This window comes from Drosophila eugracilis, unplaced genomic scaffold (assembly GCF_018153835.1).
Source record: "Drosophila eugracilis isolate 14026-0451.02 unplaced genomic scaffold, ASM1815383v1 contig_2147, whole genome shotgun sequence".
In the NCBI taxonomy this organism is placed as follows: Eukaryota; Metazoa; Arthropoda; class Insecta; order Diptera; family Drosophilidae; genus Drosophila; species Drosophila eugracilis.
The window spans coordinates 2450953-2473850 of record NW_024573030.1 but is presented as its reverse complement, the minus strand read 5'-3'; the positions used below and the strand labels follow the sequence as shown (position 1 = coordinate 2473850).

The 22898-nt window shown below is 40.1% G+C and overlaps 3 protein-coding genes across 4 annotated transcripts; 2 read left to right on the top strand and 1 right to left on the bottom strand.

The window, feature by feature from the left end:
• The first annotated feature begins 12058 nt into the window (after nucleotides 1-12058).
• Nucleotides 12059-15159, top strand: LOC108104924 (protein unc-119 homolog). The gene is made up of 5 exons (XM_017211276.2): nucleotides 12059-12629; nucleotides 12699-12826; nucleotides 13113-13797; nucleotides 13860-14032; nucleotides 14269-15159. Exons 3-5 carry the CDS (start codon nucleotides 13286-13288, stop codon nucleotides 14385-14387), a joined length of 804 nt encoding a protein of 267 aa, XP_017066765.1. The 5' UTR covers nucleotides 12059-12629; nucleotides 12699-12826; nucleotides 13113-13285; the 3' UTR covers nucleotides 14388-15159.
• A 219-nt stretch (nucleotides 15160-15378) lies between these two features.
• On the bottom strand, nucleotides 15379-16739 carry LOC108104923 (protein ABHD11). Of its 2 annotated transcripts, XM_017211273.1 has the most exons (5): nucleotides 16430-16737; nucleotides 16196-16369; nucleotides 15851-16080; nucleotides 15649-15786; nucleotides 15379-15579 (listed from the first exon to the last, which is right to left on the bottom strand). In XM_017211273.1, exons 1-5 carry the CDS (start codon nucleotides 16685-16687, stop codon nucleotides 15441-15443), a joined length of 939 nt encoding a protein of 312 aa, XP_017066762.1. In that variant the 5' UTR covers nucleotides 16688-16737; the 3' UTR covers nucleotides 15379-15440. The 2 variants fall into 2 exon arrangements, with proteins under 2 accessions (XP_017066762.1, XP_017066763.1); XM_017211274.1 differs by lacking the exon at nucleotides 15379-15579 and having other exon boundaries at nucleotides 15710-15799; nucleotides 16430-16739.
• Nucleotides 16740-17038: 299 nt separating this feature from the next.
• Nucleotides 17039-22622, top strand: LOC108104922 (zinc finger CCCH domain-containing protein 18). The gene is made up of 6 exons (XM_017211272.2): nucleotides 17039-17344; nucleotides 18478-19310; nucleotides 19378-20941; nucleotides 21015-21167; nucleotides 21228-21365; nucleotides 21985-22622. Exons 2-6 carry the CDS (start codon nucleotides 18522-18524, stop codon nucleotides 22284-22286), a joined length of 2946 nt encoding a protein of 981 aa, XP_017066761.1. The 5' UTR covers nucleotides 17039-17344; nucleotides 18478-18521; the 3' UTR covers nucleotides 22287-22622.
• The last annotated feature ends 276 nt before the right edge of the window (nucleotides 22623-22898 follow it).

Genomic DNA, 22898 nt, shown 5'->3' with positions numbered 1-22898 from the left:
AATTAAAGTTTTTAAACATACATTAAAATTATGAGAAATCGTATTTCTTTAAAGCTGATTTGGGCTTTTAGAAAACTTTGAAAATGATTCTTAATTGATTTTAAGTAAAGCCCGAATTTTCCGATTTTCTGGTAATTATTTGCTTGGCTACTGGGAAATATTCCTTTCCTGTTCTTCTCTTCGAACCTTTTCTTCCCCATTCTTCTTGTTGAGGTTCTGGTGTTGGCCCAATCTTAACGACTTCCAATGGCAGCATTAAGGATCGTTCGCTGCACGATCACTTCTACTCGATGCCCCAACCAACAAACCTTAAGCCCCATACCCCATATTCCCCAACCCCCTACTACGATTCCCAATTCTCGACTCGCAAGTCCGATTCCAGGTAACTACGAACCGAAGCGAAGTCAGGCGCCTAATGGATAGTTCTTCTTGGAAAAGAAAGCGGCCTGCCAAAGCTGCGAGCCAAAAAGCCAGCGTCATGGTAAGTAACGTTGTCGTTGCCCCATCCCTAACGTCCTCGGTCCCCTTTCTGGACCTCCATAGCCCAACAAACCTCCCTCTTTGTCCCCCTCGTGAGATTTCCGTAGTCCCCTCTTTTTTTCTTGTGGCCCCTATGGACCAGACATTGGGCCGCCTTGGCGGTTGGAAGGAGCATAAAAATGCATGCTGACCATATACAAAGGAAAAAAACCGCGCCACATAAATATGTACGTACAATATATATGTACATATGTATATAAATACATATATGGTGCAGGCGGAATGAAGGGGGAGGAGAGTCAGGAGGGCTACACTGCGATTTCTTTTAACCTTCAGTATTTTAGTCAATTCTCAACATTGTAATTATATTTTACAGTTTTTAAATAGTTTGTACATTGAGCAAATTACATATGTACATGCAAATCACTATTAAAAATTAATAGACTTATTATAAGTTATATTAATTTACAACAAAGATACCAATATGTGTGGAACTTCCAAGCTCTTACAATTTGTTAAACGATGTCTTGTAAAAATCATATGTGTATGTTCATACGTACACATTTTTAATTGTGTGTGTGTTTACATATATATGTATCTATAGATATTGGCAGATATCTATCGGACTTGCAATTTTTGTACAGTGCACACATGAGAAAGGCAATATGCGAAGGCAAAACTTTTATTAACTTTTCCAAGAATTGGAATTTCTTGGATCCTTATGTTGCCTGTTTTCGCCTCGCTTCGTCTGACTTTTAATGCGATGCCGTGCCTTCACCTCATCCTCGGCTCCTTCTCTTCTTTCGCTCTCTTCTTCACATACACTACACACACACACACGTGCAAAGCTCAGCCTTTGAGCTTCAGGTGTTCTGTCGTCTTCTTCCTTTTTGCGCCACTCTCTTCTCGTCCTTTTTTTTGTTTCTTATTTTTTGGTCTTTGGCTAGTTAGCAAACGCTGATGTCGACTGCGCAGCCGGCGTCGCTGTTTTGCGGTTGCACTTTTGTTCAGGGGCGGTGTTAAAGGGGGACTTTCAGAAAATAGGAGGATACAACGTCGATTTGAGTCATTTTCTGTTTTGGAACCGAACGTGAACGACGGGTATAAAAACGTGAAATATATGTACAATAGAAACAACAAATATGTAGCCCGAAGATGAGGGCAGAAAAAAAAGAAGGCGCTGCCTGGGGCCTGTGCCTCAAAAAATATTGGGGCCCTCCAACGCCAACGCACATACATACAGGCATATGTATGTGCATACATACATACATGCACATTTAAATAGAACCATAGAACGCGGCTAGGTCCCACAGTCCCGTCAAAAATAATAGAAATTCTGTTCCAATTCTATTAACATTAATTTAAAATTTTTATTACCTAACCATCCGTTATGCCATAATTTTTGATTTTTTACTTGTGGATTTTATCTTATCACAGGGCATTTACTAATGCCTGACATAATTATAAATTTTCTAAATACTTTAAGTGATTGTCAATTTATACTTTTGGAAGACATTTTGGAGTTATTAAGTCCTTGTTTTAAATTGAACAATTTTGTAGCTTTTATTTTGGGTAATACTATATATTCTTGACTGCGACTGTAACCACAGCGGCAGACGAGCGGACGCCTACGTGCCCAGCCAGCAGCAACAACAACAACGGACGAAAAGTTGCCTCTGCCGATGCAGCTGTGTGCACAGTGGCAGTGAGGGAGAGGGGAAACGTGATAAGGAAGGTGGCGCAGCAACAGAGTGGATGAGGAAGGGTACAAAAATTGGGAGGGAAGAGGAGCAGTCAAAGACTGTGTGGCGCACTCTTGGCAGACAAACTGGCAGGCGGCTCTTCCTCGCCTTCAGCGCTCTCCCCCTTTTTCCTATAAATGTCCTCCTCTCTTTGCATTCTGCCGCTGCTTCGGCTTCTTTAGCTCCTCTTCTTCTTTCGACTGCGCCCCAAGCAGCGCAGCATAAAGCGCCACACCATATGTGTGTTTATGTGTGTGTGCGATTACGAGTTCACTCTCGCACTCGTGCTCGTTGGTTTTGTTTTCTCCCTGCACCTCGCCTCCTTCACTCATTCTCCTTCCACTGGCCATCTCTTCTTCTTCCACTTCACAGCTTTTGTGTGTGTATCTGTGTGTATTTTTAGTACAAAATTGTTGTTTAAACAAACAGGTTTTTTTACACTGCCAGCCACACATAACTCGTCTGTCGGGCTGCTCCCCCTCTTCATCTCTTTCTCTCTCTTGTGCAGCGCCACACGTTGTTGTTGTTGCGCCGTTGTCGATTTTCAATTGGAAAGACAGACAGAACGGCAGCAAAAACAACAAGAAAAAACAGAATAAAAATGTGAGTGGGAGAGAGAGAAAGAAAGAAGGGGAGCTTGGCTAATTTAATATGCCAGCCCTGGCGCCATGTTCCGTGGTTGGCTGTCCAGCCCTGGTTAATGCGCACAGGAAATAGCCGAAATCTCTCAGTTTCTCTTGGTCGCTCTCTGGTTGATGTTCCAGGATTACAGCTTTCCACGATCATGGCTTTTGCCACGTTAGCAACAACAAAACAACGGCGCCTCAATGTCTGCGTAGGCAGCGAGCAAGAGAGATAGCCTGAGCTACCATGAGGGAGAGAAAGAAAGAGAGTCGCACAGTGGCAATCGCAAGGTGTACCAAGCTAACGTTATTTAATTTATTTTCGTATTCACACATTGCGCCTGAAATACAGGGCGTTAGAGCGAGATGACATATAGAGAAGCGGACGTGGGCAGCCAGCGCCAAAGTGTTTTACACTTTGTATATGTGTGGATGAACGTCAGAGAGAATGAATAAATGAGAAGATGGAGCACTGCATGTGTAAGAGAGACGCAGAGGTTTAGAAGGGGCCTGGAGTTGCCACACATTCATTTAGTAGTTCATCCACATTCATCGCTGACGTCGGCCCGTCTGCTCCAAAATGACAAAGAGAGGAACCAAACAGGTACTTGAAGAGCAAGCGCGAGCGAGAGACAGAGCAGTTTCGGTGAAAAGTGGCAACGTTGCGGCGATCGCCACCAGACAGAATGTCGCCAGTTCTTGCTACGCCGCCAGACACTCTGTCGTCGCTGTCGACGTCTCTGCCACTGCCGAGGTTGACGCTGCGGGTACAGGCGAAATTCCAAAAGTGGCTTTTTATTTGGGATAGCCACAACAAATTTTGATTCATTTATAATTCCTGAAAAATTAGTTTGGAATTTCGTTGGCAAGATATGATAATGAATAATTATATATAATATTTTAGAATATTTTATTCAATATAATCTTAAAATAATGCATTAAAATATCCTGCCCAACATTTTGAAAATATAAATTTACCTATTTTACTTACTTTCCAAGACAAAAGATAGAAGTTTGCAGTTTAGCGATTAGTTGAAGTGTTTAAACTGTAGTTTAGGTTCCCCTTACGCTATTGTTTTTTCTTACATGCTCTGGCCGCCCTATGTATATAGACCCCATTTATTCATATACACATGTATATATCAGTAGTAGTATACCCCCCTTTTTGTGCTGCAACCTCGACTTTGGCCATCTGATCGATCGATCGATTGCTGCACCACCACGTAACCACCAATCCAACAACCACCAAACGTCTGACTTTGGAATGTGGCTCGGTACTTTTCCACTTAAGGGGTATGACTATAGCGATGACCACGACTATTCTATATAGTATATTTTATATATATACACAATGTTATGAGAATCTAAAGGTCCGTAATCAAATAATAAGCAAGTAGCTCTAAGAAATAGATTTAACTGGAAAAAATGCTGAATAAAATCCTAAAAATATCTACTTCTAGGAATATGTACATATACGTATATATATATAAACTACGATAAGAAAATAATTGTTTTTCGATCATTGATTTTTAACTTTAGATGTGAAAGTCTCCGATTCTTTAGACAGTATTGTATATAAAATGTTTTTTGTTAAGGAGACATCCTGTTTCAAAACCAAATATTCATCGTTTCTATAAGGAAAGAACAGAAATGTAACTCTCTAAATGAATTCCAAAGTTTAGAACCCCTAAGAATTCCATAATCTTAAGCCCATTCCATGCCAAAGATATAAAATGCAATATAAGAACATACTTTGTTGCGAAAATGGGTGGAAATAAAGAACAGCCATATAAGGCTTTTTCCTCTGCAGTTCTTTTGGGGTCTTGTGTATCTAAACTTGCACATACATACATACATTTATATACACAACATATATATATAGAATATGCATATGAATGGATTCGTGTATTCGCACAAGATTTTCTGTCCAGTCAACATAAAATATGCTAAATATGTTTGTTTGTAAAATATATATAGTGAAGTTCTTTCACTTTCACTCGATTTTTCCCCTCAGTTCAAAAATTTTACTAAGATCGGCAATATTTTCTGTTAGCCTCAGCATATTTTCGTTTTTTTAGCAGCGCGTGTGGGTGGGCAATGATCTATAATAATAATATTTTACTTTGTATAGATTTGTGATTCGGTTGTTACCATTTTAATACTTTTAACCAACAGCTTTATATTGAAGATAGTATAGTTAACCTTCTGTGTCTTTATGAGCTTCTCCCATTTCCATAGGGCTGCACTTTCGTGATCAGTCAGAAGAGTAACTAGCAACGCGTGATCTGGCTGTATGGAAGTTCATTTACATAGTTACGAAACTTGTTTTTTCACAACACATTGATCGATGATCTTCGATTGTCGATCAATTTGAAGTGAGTAAAGATCTAAGTGCATAGAAAAAATCAGATGAAGAATCCGAAAAACAAAATACAACCCAATAGAGAAAGAGGAATCTAAAAAGTCGAAATATCTGTAGGTGATAATGTAATCAGTGGGCTGCTTTTGGAGTGATTTTAACTTTATAATCCCTTTAAGCTGTTTTTGTTATAAAAATAAATAATTAACTCTTGAGTATGCTATGTATTATTATTATAATCCATAAAATCATATTTTGTAAGATTTTATTTTCCAAGTTATTTTATGTTTCCTATTTCAGTACTACGAATATTATGAATACTTTTAAGGCAAATCTAATTAAATATTCATATATGAGAATTACTTAAGTTAAAATAATATAATAATCTATCTAGCTTAATAATTGAATATCCTCTGGCGTTAGGAAAAGTTTTGAAGTATCTCAAAACGCCACTTGATAGTATTGTTGGATTTTTTCGTAACAAGTGGCTCCCTTACCAAGGAGGAGGACATTCAAAGACCTGCTTTGGGTTGTGGGTTTGGGAATCTCCCACAGTACCATCCTTCCAGGGAATGTGAACCTGTGAGGGACGTAACATGTGTTGCTGTTGCCTTTGCCATCCAGCTTTAAAATGGGGCTTTCCCAGTCAAACCAAACACACATGTGCCCTGTGTCCTGTGCCCTGTGCCTCTTCTAACTTTGGCTTAAGGGCCTGTGAATCGCAAATCTCAAATCGAAGAAGGATCGGGTGCGGGTTGTGTTTTGGATTTCCCGTCGGATTAAGCAACTTAGTGCACAATCCATCTATTTGACCTGCCATCGAGTTTCCTTCAGTTCCGACTGCCAAGTCCTTTTTTGCGGGTCAGCTCAGGTCAGTTCGCAGGTCAGTTGAGGTGTCCGGCTAATTGTAATCGTGGGAAAAACCAATCAGACACAATATTCGTCCCTGGACCATAGCCGCTTTATTACGGGGGCAATATTAGCGTAATCCACATTTAGGGTTTGTGTCGTAGAAAAAGCCGTAAAGAACTTGGCTTGCATTTACGGCCGCACCATAAATGCCAGAGATATAGCTGTATATGTACATGTAGATTCTCACCTATGATCTACCTGTCTGATCTTTCATTGGGTCTTCTGACTTAAGAATTAATTTGATCCCTGGTTTGATTCAATAAAGGCTTATCAATGACTCGAATATCCTATAATTTTTTCCTAAAAAATTATTAAAATATATTACTATAAATAATTTATAATATTTTCTTAGATTGAAATGAGTTAAGGCAGAAATATGTTAAAGAGTGATTGGTATTATAATTTTGTATACGTTTTTATGGACATATATCACTTGTTGTGGCACTTTCAGATGTCATCCGAAAAACCTCAGTCGTTTATCATCGCTGTCTAATGATGATGGGTATACCGGAGAAATTTTGGATGATGAATGGATCCATATCCGGTAGCTATGGGCGAGATATGCATATATGCATATAATGCCGATGTCGATATTTGGTGATTCAGCTGGGGACATCGCAGGTGGCCATAATTTAGGCGGCAAATATCTCTCGTTTAAAAGTTAAATGAGCACCCAGAGACCTCATTAGATACGCACCCCCCGTTTGTCTACATATCTATATATATCCATCTATCAATCCAACCATTTCTCTATCTCAAATACTTTTATATCGGCAATATACGCGCGTGGCATAAACAATCCGTTGAGGAAATCGGGTGCACAGTAGCCAGTAGCCGACATCGCCACCTGTCCATAAATTGTTCAGATCGAGAGACCCTTGGCATTATGGCATTATACACACAAAACAAGTGGTGGGGCGGGGGGGAACGCACACGAAATACTAATTATGGGAATGAAAAACTATGGGGCGTCATAAATCAAATTCGAATTCCGTTCGGAGGGCGTTATATTCAAACAAATATATTGATATATTGTAGGTGTTGCGTGGTGGATCTATAACTAAAAGATCTCATTTTTGGTTATCCAAAAAAGGAGAAAGGCACGATTTGGAGATAAGAATCGGTTTTGGGATCTATGCTATGTATGTTGCATATATTACACCAATGATTTGTGCCCAAGAGTCCCATGTCAACGGGCCTTCGCATTAGTGACGAAGGAAAGACTCTTCAATCAGGATGGTTTTTTAGGGTTTTAAAGAACTTCCATAAATTGGGTTTGATTTGTGGCCTTTTGTGTTGGTGGGAGGATTTAATAGTAGTCGCCTGTGAAACTCGTCTTTTTGCTTTAAATCATCAGAATTTTAACCACCTTGATCTTGAAATAATATTGCTTTATTTGAGACATTCTATTGATCAAATTATTTCAATGATCCTTAGTTAATTATTGTCCTATCCCATCCTATCCTTAACCGCGTTCTTCTGTATCTGACTTATCAAAAAGGATACAGAAATACAGTACTATAATATCATTCTTGGGAATATCATTCGATGCCGAAAATTTCCAGTACCTCCTGCTATTTTGTGAAACCCCAACTCCTTAAGCACACTTCTAGTGCCTACTGTACGTAGAACATCCAACTGAGCTACGAAATGGTGGTTTGTTTATAGGGCGCACTGGGGTCAACTATCTATGTAAATCCAATATTTGGAGTCTGATAACGACGCATTTACAATCTACATATGGGGCATAAAGCATGCTGCAAATGCAGCAGGCAGTGGGTGGTGGTGGGTGGAATGGGGGGCTGGAAAAATAGAAGTTTATTTCTTGAGAGAGCATACAAATAAACATTTAGGGCCTACATGCGGACAGACATTATGTGCGCATTATTTTGAATATACGAGTATTTAGATAATTTATTTCGGAATGTATGTACGATTTGTGTTTTTGTTTCTCAAGCTCTTACGTGCAGTTGCATTTTTTGGGTCATTATAATTGGTAATAGATGTTATATACGTTTTCGTTGGTTCGTTTTTTTTGGAAATAAAACCTCCTTTAAATTAAGTCTATCTATCTATCTTTTCTGTTTTTCGTATTTCTAACTGCTTTCTTTGTCATTGGCTCTATTTGTTGATAAAGTCTATTGTACAGTAAAGTCCGATCCTCATAATAAATTCTAGCAGAAGTATCACAAAAAATCGGGCAATTTAAGTACTTTGAGGCTTGAACACCGGGTTTCCTTTTCCTCCTGAAGGTCAGAATTTCAAAAGGGACCAAGAGCAACCCTTTTAGAAGGTAAAGTTCAAGCTCTATACGTATGAAATGCCCACTGTACGTGTGATTGTGAGTGTTTCGTTCGGTTTTGGGTTTGTATTTTGCTTTTTGGGATACCTACAAACATCCAACAAACAGTTCCAACCGTCTTCCAACAACAATGCACTCACCAACACCAATACAAAACCATCGAGAATCCATATCAGCACGACGGAACAATAACAAAACGCCGCAATAACAAAACATTCGTGCCCGGACAAATGGACAAACGGAACGGACGTAAAGTTCAGACATACACATTTGCAGACCTACGTTCTTAGAGCCACAGGCACAGACAGATGGGAACACAAAAATAGCATAAATATCAAGTTCTTCAACCAAATAAAGGAATAATTAGAAATTACCCAACTATATATGTAATTTTGCTCCTAAGCAGTGTTCTAATCAAGAACCGTCGATTACATTTTTTTAAATATTCCAATTTTCTTAAGGTAAAAAGATTGCACATTGCACATTGGTTCTTTTGGGTCCTATTTTAATGCCCTATGGTGTGTTTGCACACATACTTTGATGCACACTTCACCATATAAAGGCAGACCAAACAAACGGAGACGGAGGCGGCAGAGGCGTTGAAGCCGGCAGAGGCAGCGACTCGGGTAGAAGCGTCGGCAGAGTCAGGCCAGACAGTCTGTCGCCAGAAAAATCCGTACTCACACATGCTCACAGGCACTGCACTCTCATACACACACGCTCGTGCACTGGAAGAAAATAAGAGGAAGAATGAAAAAGGAGGTGGGGGTTGGGGCCAGTGGAGGCGTCTCTGTCGACGTTGCTGCCGATCGTTGTTGTTGCTGTAGTTTGGTTGAGAAATCGCTCGAAAAAGTGAACCGCAAAGCAAAGCAAAATTCCATTTAGATTATGCTCTGTGGCTCTTGTGCTTCGTCTCGTCTTCTTCTTTCTGTTGCACTGAAAACAAATCATCATATGCACTCTAAAACTTTATATTCGTAGTAGCTAAGTATAGGGAAAATAATAAACTGTGTACTTTCGGTTGAAATTTAGTATTTCGAATCTAAATTTTAGATTGTAATTCTTTTCCCCCCAAAAGAAATGGAAAACTGATTAAAAGAATTTGATTTTGATAGACAAACTCCTGCAGTACATAAATTTGACTTTCATATATTTATAACATTTTGTTCAATGCATCGTGTCGTTGTTGGCGCTTTTGACGAACTGAACGCGCTGCTTGGGAGGTGTTGCTCTGTAGAGTATGTACACACACACATACACTCACGCAGTTAACCCCAGAAACACACACTCGCCTAAACGACCACTCGATGTGGAGTGTAAGGTGTGCCAGTGTGAGTGCAGTGTGCATTGCATTGCCAGACCGTCCGGCGCGCATAACGTCATCGGCACTTGGAACAGTGACAGTGGTGTCACTTTCAAAGGGGGTTACAAATCAAATTATCCGCTACAGAAAGTATGCAATACATTATACAAGAAAACTATAAAAGAGTATAGTTAGTTTATAGAGGATCAATATAATTGAATTAAACGAAATATCGATAGAACCCCCTCTTAACAACGCCCCCACTGCTACCCCCACTCGAGTACGATTTTTATCGCCCACGATTTTGGTTGTTGTTGTTTTACTGTTTGTTTTCGATACCCAGGCACATTCCTACTCACACATTAAAAGTACACAGGGGGCACTTGAGTTCTATGATTCAAAAAAGAAAACCCCCTCACCTTTTATCAGCCCATGAAACATATACATATTTATGTACATACATATATACATATTCGAAACAAATTCTTCTTACTAACAATCAAATGTTAGATTATGTTTGCAATATCCATGCAAATCAAGGTTGATAAGATTCACGCAGCTGTAATTTTGAAAAGTTTTATTGGCTATAATAGATTTTAAAATATCGGGAATCAAAAATTAAAAAAAAAGGAAACATATTATAAAAAAAATCTTTTACAACTTCTGTATGTTTAAAAGAGTTGGAAATTATATATTAATACAAAACATAGTTTCTTTCAGGGGATAATCAACGAAGATACATAAATATGATATTTAAAGTTTTCTTCAAAGTTTTAACTATAAATTTTAAGCTATTTCATATTTAACTGTATAATTCAATCGTTATTAATATTAAACAATTATTCTAGAAAATCCGGAATCTCAAAAAACTTTGAAAGAAATGAAACCGAATCCTGTTTGGCGTTTTCACCAATCAAAAAGATGGATTATCCCAAAAATTCCTTGGATCTCTCCATTCGACCGGTCAGATGATATATTTCTCAGGTGCCCGTCTGTCTGAATTATTTCAGTGAGTTTTGAGGATAAATTAATTGAAGAACGAGAGGGGGTTTCTTTGGAGTTTGGAGAACTCCAGTCAAACTGTACTAAAGATAGAGTCCAACACGTTCCCTCTTCCACCATACACTCACAGATACGCACACACACATAAGACCTGAAAAAAAAAAAACAGAAAAAAAATACAGGAAACGCGGACGCCAATGGAGAAGCATACAAGGGCGGGGGCATAGGACAGAGGACGGGGATAAGGGGATAAATGCATATGTGGCCCCTGAAACTTAACACTTCTTTTGGCTCCGGCTGCGAATATTAAAATACCCACTTAAGGCCAACAATAACAGCAGCAAGAAGCAGGCAAAATGTGAAAAAGAGGAGCTAGAATTGAACTCAAGTAGTTTTGAATCACACAGAAAGAAAACTAAGTAATAATATGAATAAAGTAAACAATTAAATAGTAAAACGGAATATATTTTAGAGAACTTGACATGGTTGTTTGTTATTTAAATTCGAATCTGTAATTGATAGTTCTTTTAGTTGAGTACTTAAAATATATGTAAAACAAGTTATATAAAAAGTAAAAACAATTCAGTAAAATTTTTGACGGTGCATTAACATGATCTGCCATTGGCGCCCGTGCGTCTGAATATGGAAATCGAAATGGGTTCGGTATGTGCGGTGCAGTTGTGCGCTGTACTCTACTTTAATGTTCATACATATATGTGCATATGTGTATGGAATCGGATCTGGATAGGACACTTGAGTTTTGGTACAGGCTTTTCTTTTTCCTAGGGAAAAGAAAAGGAAACTACTCGAAAGGGCGCTCAACAGCACTTCAAAATAATAAAAATAAGAAGCAGACTGCATATTAACTAATTGTCAACCACTAAAATGCTGGGGAAGCGATCGACACGCCAATCAACAAATTTCCACGCTTTAAAAGTATATCCGTTGGGAGTTTAAGGTATAATATAAAAGGACACCGGACGATTTTAAATTTAACATATTTTTTACTTTTGTGCAGCAAAAAAAAATAGTGTTTTAAGTATATATAGTTATATTTTAAAGTATACCTTGGTTTTATTTAATTGTTTAAAATGAATGCTAAAATAATATTTATATAATTAAAAACTAGCATTTCATTACTTAAACTAAATAAATGGTGCGCTCTAATACAAACTTTAGAGGCTCGTACATTTTTTCTGTTACTGACTGTTAACATATTTTTGAATTTTAACATACATATGTATGCAAAATATGTGTCATCACTAGAGAGTGGCAACGCTGGTCATGTAAAGTTCGGTAGGGCTATCGGTTAGACTTGTTAGCATCGATATACTATCGGCAGTGCCATCGATTGCCAAGTGGTGCACGAAGTGGGCAAAAAGACGGTGCAATGTTTAACGCTTAAATTCGTTAACTGGAGTTGCATTGCGAACACAACAACAATAATAATTTTAAAATAAAACAACAACAGCAACAGTGCCATGCCGGTCAAATTGATAACTAATTAAACAGGCACCACAGCAGTAGAGCAGCAACAACAAAAACAAAACAAACTAAGCTTCACATCATAAATACATATATACATACATACAAAGGTAATACTACAAAGGACACGAAGCGAAAAAAGGAAAAACAAACACAAAGGCAAACAGAATAAAGGAAGAAAAGGGAGAAAGAGAGCGCAGCTTTCCCTGAAATTGGGTCGCGCCTTCCAAGCTTCATTTGTTGTTGTTGTTGCAGGTGATTTTCATACGAATTTCAATATTTGTTGTTGTGTTGTGCAAGAGTGTGTGTGCGTGCATTTGTTGCTGTCATCTTTGCGTTAGTTGTTGTTGCTGTTGCGATGGTTGTTTTTGTTGCTGGCAGCTAAATGTTATGGCAACACTCGCAACTTGCATTTGTGTGGGTGAGTTTTGCACTATTTTATTTCCATAACTTTTTTGGTTTTTTCTATTAAACTGTTATTTTTCAAAAGAGTGAGGACTGGACAGTAAAAGGATAGCAAAAAAAAAAAACCAATTGGCAAAACGAAAGGAAGCCTTATATTTCACCAGATAATCCTGGCACAATTTATGGCAGCTCTACGCGTGTGTATTTGTGTGGGTAAGCATTAAATTTTCCTTAACAAATTCACAAAACGCAATTATATTTTAATTACTTTTTAGTTTGCATTTTGTTAGGTTTATATATTTTTATTCTCTTTTTAGATTGTGTAATAATTCGTGTATAGGTACTAAATTTTAATACATATTTTAATTAAAATAACATTTAAAATAATTAGTAATATATTTTATTTGTTTATTTAATTCCTAGCTTCTTCAGTTCGTGAAATTTTAAGTTAAGATAGCCAGGAATCTACTTTAATTGTTAATGTTTCGTCTTTTTGCAGAGTGAGCCGCAGGAGTAGCTTGAAATTAAGGGATACCACTGCTACAGACCAGCCAGTCAGGAGCCTTAATCTCCACCAGAAACTGTTCAGCTTCATAGTCCGATCCCTAGGCAACCATACATATTCATATATATATATATATATAATATATATATCAGATTCCTTGTGAAAAAATGAGTGTGGTGGGCAAACAACTGAATACCGTGCAATCCTCTAATGCAGCTGCCGTGGCCACATCGTCGTCCTCGTCCTCAGCGGCAGGATCCTCTTCATCCAGCAGTGGAGTGGAGGCAAATGCCGGTGGCAATAGTGTATCCTCGGGAGCTGTTGCATCCGGCGGTACCTCTAATGATGCGAAACGTGCCGCCGAACCATCCAGCGTGAGTCCCGATGAGGTACTCCATTTGACCAAGATCACGGACGATTATCTCTGTTCTGCCAATGCAAATGTGTTCGAAATTGACTTTACGCGGTTTAAGATACGTGATTTGGAGAGCGGTGCTGTGCTCTTCGAGATCGCCAAGCCGCCGAGCGAACAATATCCAGATGGATTGTCCGTAGAGGAAACTATGCTGGCGGCAGCAGAGGAACTGTCGCTGGAGGATACTGCCGATCCGAATGCCGGACGCTATGTGCGCTATCAATTCACACCGGCATTTCTTAATCTCAAAACAGTTGGAGCCACGTGAGTATTAAGCTGTATATTTCTATAGCAATGCAATATTTAAAATAATTTTTAAATTTTAGTGTGGAATTCACTGTGGGCAGCCAGCCTGTTAATAATTTCCGGATGATCGAACGCCACTTCTTCCGTGATCGCCTGCTAAAGACCTTCGACTTTGAGTTTGGCTACTGCATTCCATATTCGAAGAACACGTGCGAGCACATCTACGAGTTTCCTAATCTTCCACCCGACCTAGGTGAGTCAAACTCTATTTTCTTTTTTACATAATCGCAGCCAGCAGCCAAATGCAAGTGGCTGCCAAAAGTTAAAGGTATCTTTTTTAGTGTTTTTTTTGTTAGTTTAATAGGAAGTAAGAAAAGTTCTTTGTTAGTAAGAAAAGTTTTTATAATAAGGGTAGCTCTAAGCTGGTTTCCTTATTATCAAACTATACCAAAGTACTTACCAATTTAATGAACTTGTAATATATTTTAGTGGCTGAGATGATATCGAGCCCATTTGAGACGCGCTCGGACAGCTTTTACTTTGTGGAAAACCGACTCGTCATGCACAACAAAGCCGACTACGCCTACGATGGCGGCATTATTGTCTAGGAAACCCAACTAAAGTTGAACAGCAACTAGAGCAAAACTAATAACTAAAGAACTAAAAACTACAAAAGCTGTGAGACAAAATCAATGACTTGTCACACACACACACACACACAAAACACTTGATACACCCACTCCAAACTAAAAAGGAAAAAAAAAACCAAACTAAAAAATGAAAGTCAAGAAACACACACTCACAACACATCGAATCAAATCGAGGAATATTATCACAGCCATTTTAGCCTTAGCACAAGAGTTTTACCCACCATTCCTGTTTGATGTATTTAGCAAGGATAATGACTCCTGTACACACACACACACACACACACACAAACATTGAAGCACGCGGACTGTGTTCATTTATCAATGATTTAAACTTCGACTATATAATTTTAAGTGCAATGTGATTTCCCCTGATTTATATCTGTATTTATACACATTTATTTATTCCTAATAAGTAAGTACACTCACACATGCCCAACAAGAAACATATATATGTATACATATATATATATATATAAATACGAACGTATACACACACGAAACCAAAGAACAAACGAATTGGAAAATTTTCGAAAACTTGCCGTCAATTTTTGTATGCAGGATACGATCATACGGGATCTATAAGCTTCATGGCATTTTTTTCTTCGTATCTGTGTATGTATATTTTTTAACAAAAGAAAAACAGGATGAGAATAGGAAATGGAAATCTGAAAAAAATCTAAAGATCACACGCCGAAACAAGAATGATAAATTAAATTACATTTTAAATGTACATACACCACTACAATTTGAATATTTTTGTAAAGGATTAAGCTAGATGAGGTCATTCGAAATGAAAGTGCTTGTTGGTTGGGGAAAACTTTAAAAATCAGTCAGATTATGGTTAGTTTGAAGTATATAGCTATCCTCCTCTTTTTGGTGAAGATCCTTAAGCGATCGTGCAATACAAATATCTTACAAACCAAATAACAAAAAAGAAAACACTATTCACTTGAAATTTAGCTAAAGTCTATCTATTATTGACTCCTTTGTACAATTGGCTAATTTAGTGATCTAATTAGATCTGTTTAGGAACTCGCTGACTAATGTTAAAAACTCCTGCGGCTGCTCGAAGTGCACCAAGTGTCCAGCTTCCAGCCAATGGATCTCAGAATTGGGGAACATTTCCGTAATTTGCGGCCATTGCTCTCGTCTGAAATCATGCAAAGATTATATTGTTTAGAATTGCCAACATTAAGGAGCTACAGAAAGTGGAGCCAACCTCATGTAGGGTGAATGCGATCCGCAGATAAAAGTGGTGGGTCCCGTATACGGCGGAAGTTCCTCCAACGATCTTTGGTAATTATCAAAGCGGGTGAGAAAATCTCGTAGAACCGGAGCATTGCAGGCCCATGAGAATCTAAATAGAAATACTTCTTTAAATTGTTTATACAAATTAGTTATTTAATCTGTGGCTTACTTACTTGCCTGAATTGGGATCTTTACGCAAGTTCAGCATTATAAAGTCCACAGTTGCGTCTTCGGTGGCTTTAAGTAGTTTCTCCCTGGCTAATTTTCGACCCTCAGACATGGACAAACTCGGCGATAGATCCAAGGAGAGCATCGCATCAAAGATTTCCGTCATCTCACCAGTAGATCGAGGTACACTTATAGGCGATATGTCCACCACTATTAAACGCTCCACCAACTCTGGCTGATGATAGTAATTATTGATAGATTAGAGAATATTAAATATCAGAAGCATTCTTGCCAGCCCTATCGGTTAGTACTCCCAGTTATATAACTATATAATCCCATTAAGAACTTACATATTTTCTAGCGAAATACATCATGGACCTGCCACCCATGCTATGGCCCATGCAAGCAGCCTTGGGTAGATTTTGCCGCTCCAGAATCAAACGCAAATCTTCGCTCATTGCCCTCGAATTGTGAACACTTGAATGGGGACTCTCGCCATGATTACGGACATCTATTGCATAGACCTAAGGAGAAAAATATTTTCATATTAACAGAATAATATTATGGAGAACATAATGACCCACCTTCCTGGGCACTTTCCGCACAAGAGCTTTGCTAATTCCCCGCCAATTCTGCTTGGAACCAAAAAGGCCATGATAGGTCAGCAATGGTGGCCTTGTTTCTTGATTCTCACCCGTGTAAACATCGAAACTTAGTTCCACGGGTTCCAGTGATTCCGTCGAGTATTCCTTTTTTAAATTCAAAGGATGCCATGTCGCAGGATGAAGAACCTTTCCCGAGGGAAATGAAAATAAACGTAAGGATTTTGTCAGGCGCTCCATCTGTTCACCAGTGTGTACACACGCCACCGGCGGGAAAAACTAAATAGACAGTGGTGTGGTTGATAAGGGGCCTATAATATTTTCCAGTTGCGTAACTAAAGTTCTGGACGAAAAGAGTTAACAATTTTAAGCATTGTGGAGGTTTTTAATGTAGGGACAAATTTATACGCAATACATAAATAGTATTAAGGCTTACAGTTTATATTTTTATATAATTATGAAATGTGAGTATATGAAATAGGGGTACTTGAACCCCTTAGAATACCCCTTTCAAGATGTTTCTGCTATCCAAGTTTCAAACCTATCACCTCGTTTTAACTTTATTTAGGGTCATTCAGCAAACAAGATTTCCAGCCACGCCACGCACGGTCACACTGGATGGAATAGCCGCCATATTTTCTGCGGCGGACACATATTCTTCTGGATAGTGGTTATATCTTCAGTTAAATCGAATCCAGAGGACTTTTCGCAATCCCTTAAAGCAAACTTCCAGACAGAGCTTCCAGGTAAACTAGCCGCCAAGCTGCAGGGATAACGGCCTCTCAGATTCCCAGTGTGGTTGACGAGCAAAAAAGAAGGGGAAAGCGCGGCGCTGACTGACGTCGGCAGAGGCAGCGCAGCGGCGCTACTACTCCCACCAACACGATTCAAAGATAGGTAAGCAGCAAAAACAAATCGGACCTATTGCTAAAACCAGACCAACAAATTGATATATTTTCAAGTATTCTATTTTCCCCTCCAAAAAAAAAATAATCAAAACTCAAAAGAAAAGTAAAAAGTTAAGTCCAAAATGTAACAGAGTAACCAGTTAACAGTTATACACAAAAGTCAGTAAGTGAATAAAAGTGGTAAAAGTTTGTAAGAAAATTCAATTTCGGTCGCGAAAAGTGCGAAAAAGTCCGCAAAAAATCCGAATAATTAACTATTTTATGTGTGTGCGTCTGTGTGTGTGTGCGTGTCCTTAACTGTGTGTACGAGTGTGTAGGAGAGAGCGTGAGAAAAATAAATTTTCCAATTGCTCACTCCCTCTCTCTCGTTCTCTGTTGTCTCTTTCGTTCGCGTCAAAGAAATTAAACAAAAATAAAGAAAAATTACAACAAAAAAGTAGCACACACACACACAAAATAATCAATAAATTAAAAAGATAAATGCTAATAAAAGAAATGAAGGTAAGAACCCCACTAAAAGTTAAAAGCAAAAATTATCGATAAATACTTTCCCCTTATTAAAAAAAATCGATTCTTATGCCCCATCGCGGTATTAGAGCAGTCTTAAAGTCATCGGCATTTGTTGGGGGCTTTTGACCTTGACTTTGGCTAAAATTGTCCCATTTTCTGTTATCCCTTATCTGCTTTTACCAATTTTTAGATATTCATTGTATAGATTAACGCGATTTACATAAAATCAATCGTTTCGATTTTTCTATCGATTCTACAAAAGTTATTAAATAGTAAGTTCGATTAGGGATCGAAGTTTAGTTGAACTCGAATTTAAAATCACAGGTCAACAGGTGGTATTACATAAAAAGTAAAATCTTTATAGGTCAATTTATTGTTTATAAAACTTTGATGAACGTTGTCTGATTGAGCTTGTCTGCTTCACAGACCTTTATATTGTCTTCAGAAACCTCCAACAAAATGATCGAATTGCTCAAATAGTTTTTGCCCGGATATATTTCCCTCACTGTAGAAGTGGTGGTTTATTTATTTTCTAAGATTTTCCCAGTGTGTTCAGTATAGGTGCAGCCATGCCAGTTCAACTAATTCGTTATCCGTTCAAATCTCCTCCAGAAACGACAAGGAACTAGTTGCCCGAATCGGCGTAAGGCGAACCCATGGTCCTCGACATGGAATCGGACGATTCACGTACCAGTTCCCCGTCCAATTCATCGGAATCTCGTTCGAATTCGCCCATCAACGATAAGGACGAGATTGTTCCGGAGCCAGACCAGGCTGATGAATCCGGTGGCGGCGGCGGCGGTGATGTTCCCATTTTGGATCATTCCACACGAGCTCCATCCACCAGCAGTTCATCGTCCAACTCCAGTTCCAGTTCGAGTCGAAGTGATCTGTCGAAGAAGCAGAAGAAGAGTTCGAGCAGCAGTAGCGGCAGTGCCAGTGGGAGCAGTTCCTCCAGTGGTTCTTCCAGCGAGGACGAGCCCGACCAAGAGCCGGATCAGGAGCAGGAGCCGGTGCAATTGCCTGAGCAACAAGAACACCAGGAGCCGCTCGAGATCAATATTGACACCCCCGAAACGAAACCCGAATCCACTGCTGCTACGCCTACAAAATCGGAACCGCCTGGCTCACCCAGCGCCAAATCGCAACCAAGCTCGTTCCCCTCCTCTGCTCGGAGTCGGAGCAACAGTCTCCAGATGTACAATCAAGCTGCTGTCGATTTGAATATCAGCCACGAGGATCTGAGCGATGTTAGCGACATTGAGGCGGATGAGAAGCGACCACCGTCCAAGAACTCGTTGAATCCGGCGGATGATGATGAGGACGGTGCCATCTCTAATGACTCACTGACCGCCCTAGGCGAGGATGATGTGGTGCAGCTGGCCAAGCAGAATGGCAAGGCGACCAGCGGGGATGAAGAGATCGCTTCCTCCAAAGAAACCAAAGTAAGATATTTTATTTTATTTAAGCACACAAAAGCAAGAAACTATTAAATTATTTTACCTATTCCAGACCGACGAGGCCTCCAATGGCCGAACGCCGGCATCTGTTTTGGAAGAGGATTTGGTGAAGACGCACGACGACGACGCCTTAGATTTTGAGGCGGAGGAGGGCGAGTGTGCGGAGCCGGTGAAGAATTCACAGTCGGAGAGTAAAGCCAACGAAACAAACAAGGTTAAGAAGAATGTTATTATGGTGCCGGACGATGAAGACGACGATGATGATGGCGAGGTGGAGGACTTAGATGAAGACGACGCCGTTAACAAGGACAGACGCAAGGACAGCGTAGGCAATGGCAGTCTGGAAGAGGGTGAAGAGGGCAAGGATAAATCGTTAGCAGCAACAAGTGTTAAGCGGAAAAAGGAAGATGAGCTGGAGGAGGGTGAGGTGTCTGACGAGGATGAAAAACGACCAGAGGAAACTGAACCAAAGCCGGTGTGTCGATTCTATACACGTGGCCAGTGCACCTGGGGCATGAGCTGTCGCTTTCTGCATCCCGGCGTCACGGACAAGGGCAACTATACAATGTTCGATAGCCTGGTACGTTCAGTTCCCATGCAGGGTGGCTCAGCGGGAGCTGGTGCCTCTGCAGCGGCATCATCAAGCGCTTCCGCTCGGGCAGGAGCAAGTGCCTATAGCTCGCATGCCTCATCGGCGGCCGAGTATCATGACTATCGTAATGACCGGCCACCGCTGCATCATCGGCCAGCGCTCCTCCATGCGCCCAGTATTTATGGTGCCCATTCTCACGAAACTCGAGCCATGCTGCCCGACGGTGGTCCTGTGGTAGTGGAGAATGCCTGGGAACGAGGACTGCGCACTGCCAAGGAAATGATGCGCAAGGCCAACAAACGCAAGGAGCAGGACATGGACTTTGAGGACAAGAAAATGAACTTAACACTGTCGCCCGATGAAATGGAGAAGGATTCATATTACCTCAAGGACCGTGGCGGTAGTAGCGCCCGATCGCCACCACCGCCATCGACCTCTGCGCGGGAGCAGCCTCCGCTTAGTATGCCGATGTCCATGCATCCGCATGCCGCTCCCCATGCCAATCCCCGTGCTCTCCTGCCAATGTTCTCGGTTTATGGGCCGCCGGATCGCTATGGACGATCTCAGTATATGCCACCGCAGTACGAGGATGTGGATGCGTACGGAAGGATGGCGAGATATCGCGAACTGCCGCCCCATCGAATGCCGCATTATGAAGACGATCGGAGATCACGGCCAACGCGAGAAGTTATTGTTCAGCGTGTGGAGGCCGCTGGACGGGGTGATGAGTGGAGTGATCCTTGGATGCGATCCAAATCGGTTGGCCGCGGTTCCTACGATCGGGACGAACGCCGGCGAAGAGACAGGCGAAGCTATAGCAGTAACTCGTCGTACTCCACTTCGAACAGCTCGCAAAGTGATTCCAGTTCGGATTCGTCGCGATCGAGCAGTCCCTCGGACCATAAACGGCGCTACGGAAGTGGTCCGCACAAGTTAGCAGGCACCTCAGCTTCTTCCAGGCGGCATGGCGGTCGGACAGCCCGGTCGCCCAGCCAGATACCACGACGGCCTAGGCATTCTTCTAGTAAGTATTTCATGTGCCTCCTCCATTTCATTAACATGGTTTTAGCTAACATGCTTAATATTTCTCTTTATAGAAGGAAGCCTCTCGCCGTCGTACAAGCGTCCAGTTTTGGATAAGCGCGGCGCTGGCCACAGCCCTGCCTCCAAGCGGAAAAAGCTCTCGTCGCCGGTACCCAAGAAGTTCGACAAGATGAGACGTCGGCGCAGTTCCAGTACATCCGACTCAGGTAATGAAGTATTAGTTAATCTATCATCTTTTTACTAATTTATATTGCAACACCTTGCAGACTCATCGGATACCTCGTACTCCGAATCGGATTCGGGTTCATCGTCGTCGGACAGCTCGTCGGGATCAAGGGACACGCCCCAGAAGCGAGTGAGAGCCACCGACAAGGCGCTGAACGAGCGCAAGCTGATAAAGAAGCGTAAGGATGATAATTACACTCATATTTTGGGATAAATTGGGAAGACACAAATAGGATATTGATAATGACAGAAATTTGAAGAAATGAAATTAGATACGAACATAGTATCTTAGTGAAAAGGAAATTTAATGGATTGTTGAAATTGTTGATTGAAAAAATGTTAAAAATTGTTGAACAGCCAAAAATACTTGAAATGATGGATTAAAAAATAAGTAATTCGTGGTAAAGGAATTAAAAATAAGGCAAAATAAATGAAATGCGGCTTTGTTTCTTTGATAATCATTATTAATGTAATGTGTTTCTTAAGTGAAAAACCTTTTTCCTATATAAATATCATTAGTTTTACACACACAGTTTAGATTTGCTAATACAGCTGTTAAAGACAGCTAAACTACAGATAGAATTAGTTTGTTATTTAGCAACTGTTTTCCTTTTATAAATTTCATTATCATTGACACACAAAGCTTAGCTTTGGAATACAGCTGTTATAGGAAAGCATTCTTTAAGTTGACAGAATTAGTTTGATTACGAATGCATTGGTGAAACAAGAATGATACTTTAATAGATACGTAAGGCTGAAAATTTACATAGTAATAAATTTGAATATCAATTTCTACAGCCGCTGAACAAGCAACCAAGAAGCGTTCGCCTATTTCCATTGAGATTAAGAAAACGTCGAACATGGTGGGTGTTTCGGCGCTGGCCTCACCCAACAACTCAGCCGACTCTGACAAGGAGAAGGAGCACGGCAATGGCAAGGACAAGGAGAAGGAACACAGTAAGGACAAAGATAAGGATAAGGACAAGGAGAAGGATGGCGGCAAGGATAAAGATGGCAAAAAATCGCGTCGCGAGGAGCTATTAAAGCAACTGCGTGCCGTCGAGGATGCGATCGCTAAGAAGCGTTCCAAGCTCAACTGATCAAGTTGGCTCCAGTTGTTTTTATCAGCCATCTTTCACTCTGTTACCCAGCACCATCCCGTACCGATTGACCCACAGCCCCCACCCGAAGTTCTATCCAATAGCCGAAGGATCTTGTATCGGCATCAATCAATACTTAGAGGTTACGCAACATTCGCATCGTATTCGATATTGTCTTGGTCTGTCTGCAGCCACTCGATTGCAATACAATTCAATGCATTTAGGTTTAACAATCATTATGTCCTTCTTTTTCCTCTCCTGACTACCGCCAATTATGGAGCATTAATACTATGTTTATAATAGATTATAAATAAAAAGCCAACTCTAATGAGAAAATATCAAGAATTTTGATTTAATTTAAAAATTTAATTTAAATTCATTACTTGAAGATTGAATTGGGATTCATTAAGTTAGGAATTTAGCCCTAAAATTGGTTTAAAGTAAAAAAATAATTTCTTAAATATTTTATAAAAAAAAAACTTAGAATGTGAGTCCGTTTATTTTTAAAAAACCTGCCCATCTGCGGAGCATTTTTCCCATAGATTGGACAATTTTCCCCGGCTACTCAGTGTGTGTGTGTGTGCGTAATGCGTGGCAATCCCGCACAGTGTG

Coding starts and splice junctions, on each gene's coding strand:
- LOC108104924 (XM_017211276.2), top strand. CDS start 13,286: ATGAGTGTGGTGGGCAAACAACTGAATACCGTGCAATCCTCTAATGCA. Junction 13,798..13,859: donor CTCAAAACAGTTGGAGCCAC/GTGAGTATTAAG, acceptor TTTAAATTTTAG/TGTGGAATTCACTGTGGGCA. Junction 14,033..14,268: donor TAATCTTCCACCCGACCTAG/GTGAGTCAAACT, acceptor AATATATTTTAG/TGGCTGAGATGATATCGAGC.
- LOC108104923 (XM_017211273.1), bottom strand. CDS start 16,687: ATGGAGCGCCTGACAAAATCCTTACGTTTATTTTCATTTCCCTCGGGA. Junction 16,370..16,429: donor TGCGGAAAGTGCCCAGGAAG/GTGGGTCATTAT, acceptor TTTTCTCCTTAG/GTCTATGCAATAGATGTCCG. Junction 15,580..15,648: donor TCGCATTCACCCTACATGAG/GTTGGCTCCACT, acceptor GCATGATTTCAG/ACGAGAGCAATGGCCGCAAA.
- LOC108104922 (XM_017211272.2), top strand. CDS start 18,522: ATGGTCCTCGACATGGAATCGGACGATTCACGTACCAGTTCCCCGTCC. Junction 20,942..21,014: donor ACGGCCTAGGCATTCTTCTA/GTAAGTATTTCA, acceptor TTCTCTTTATAG/AAGGAAGCCTCTCGCCGTCG. Junction 21,366..21,984: donor GCGCAAGCTGATAAAGAAGC/GTAAGGATGATA, acceptor CAATTTCTACAG/CCGCTGAACAAGCAACCAAG.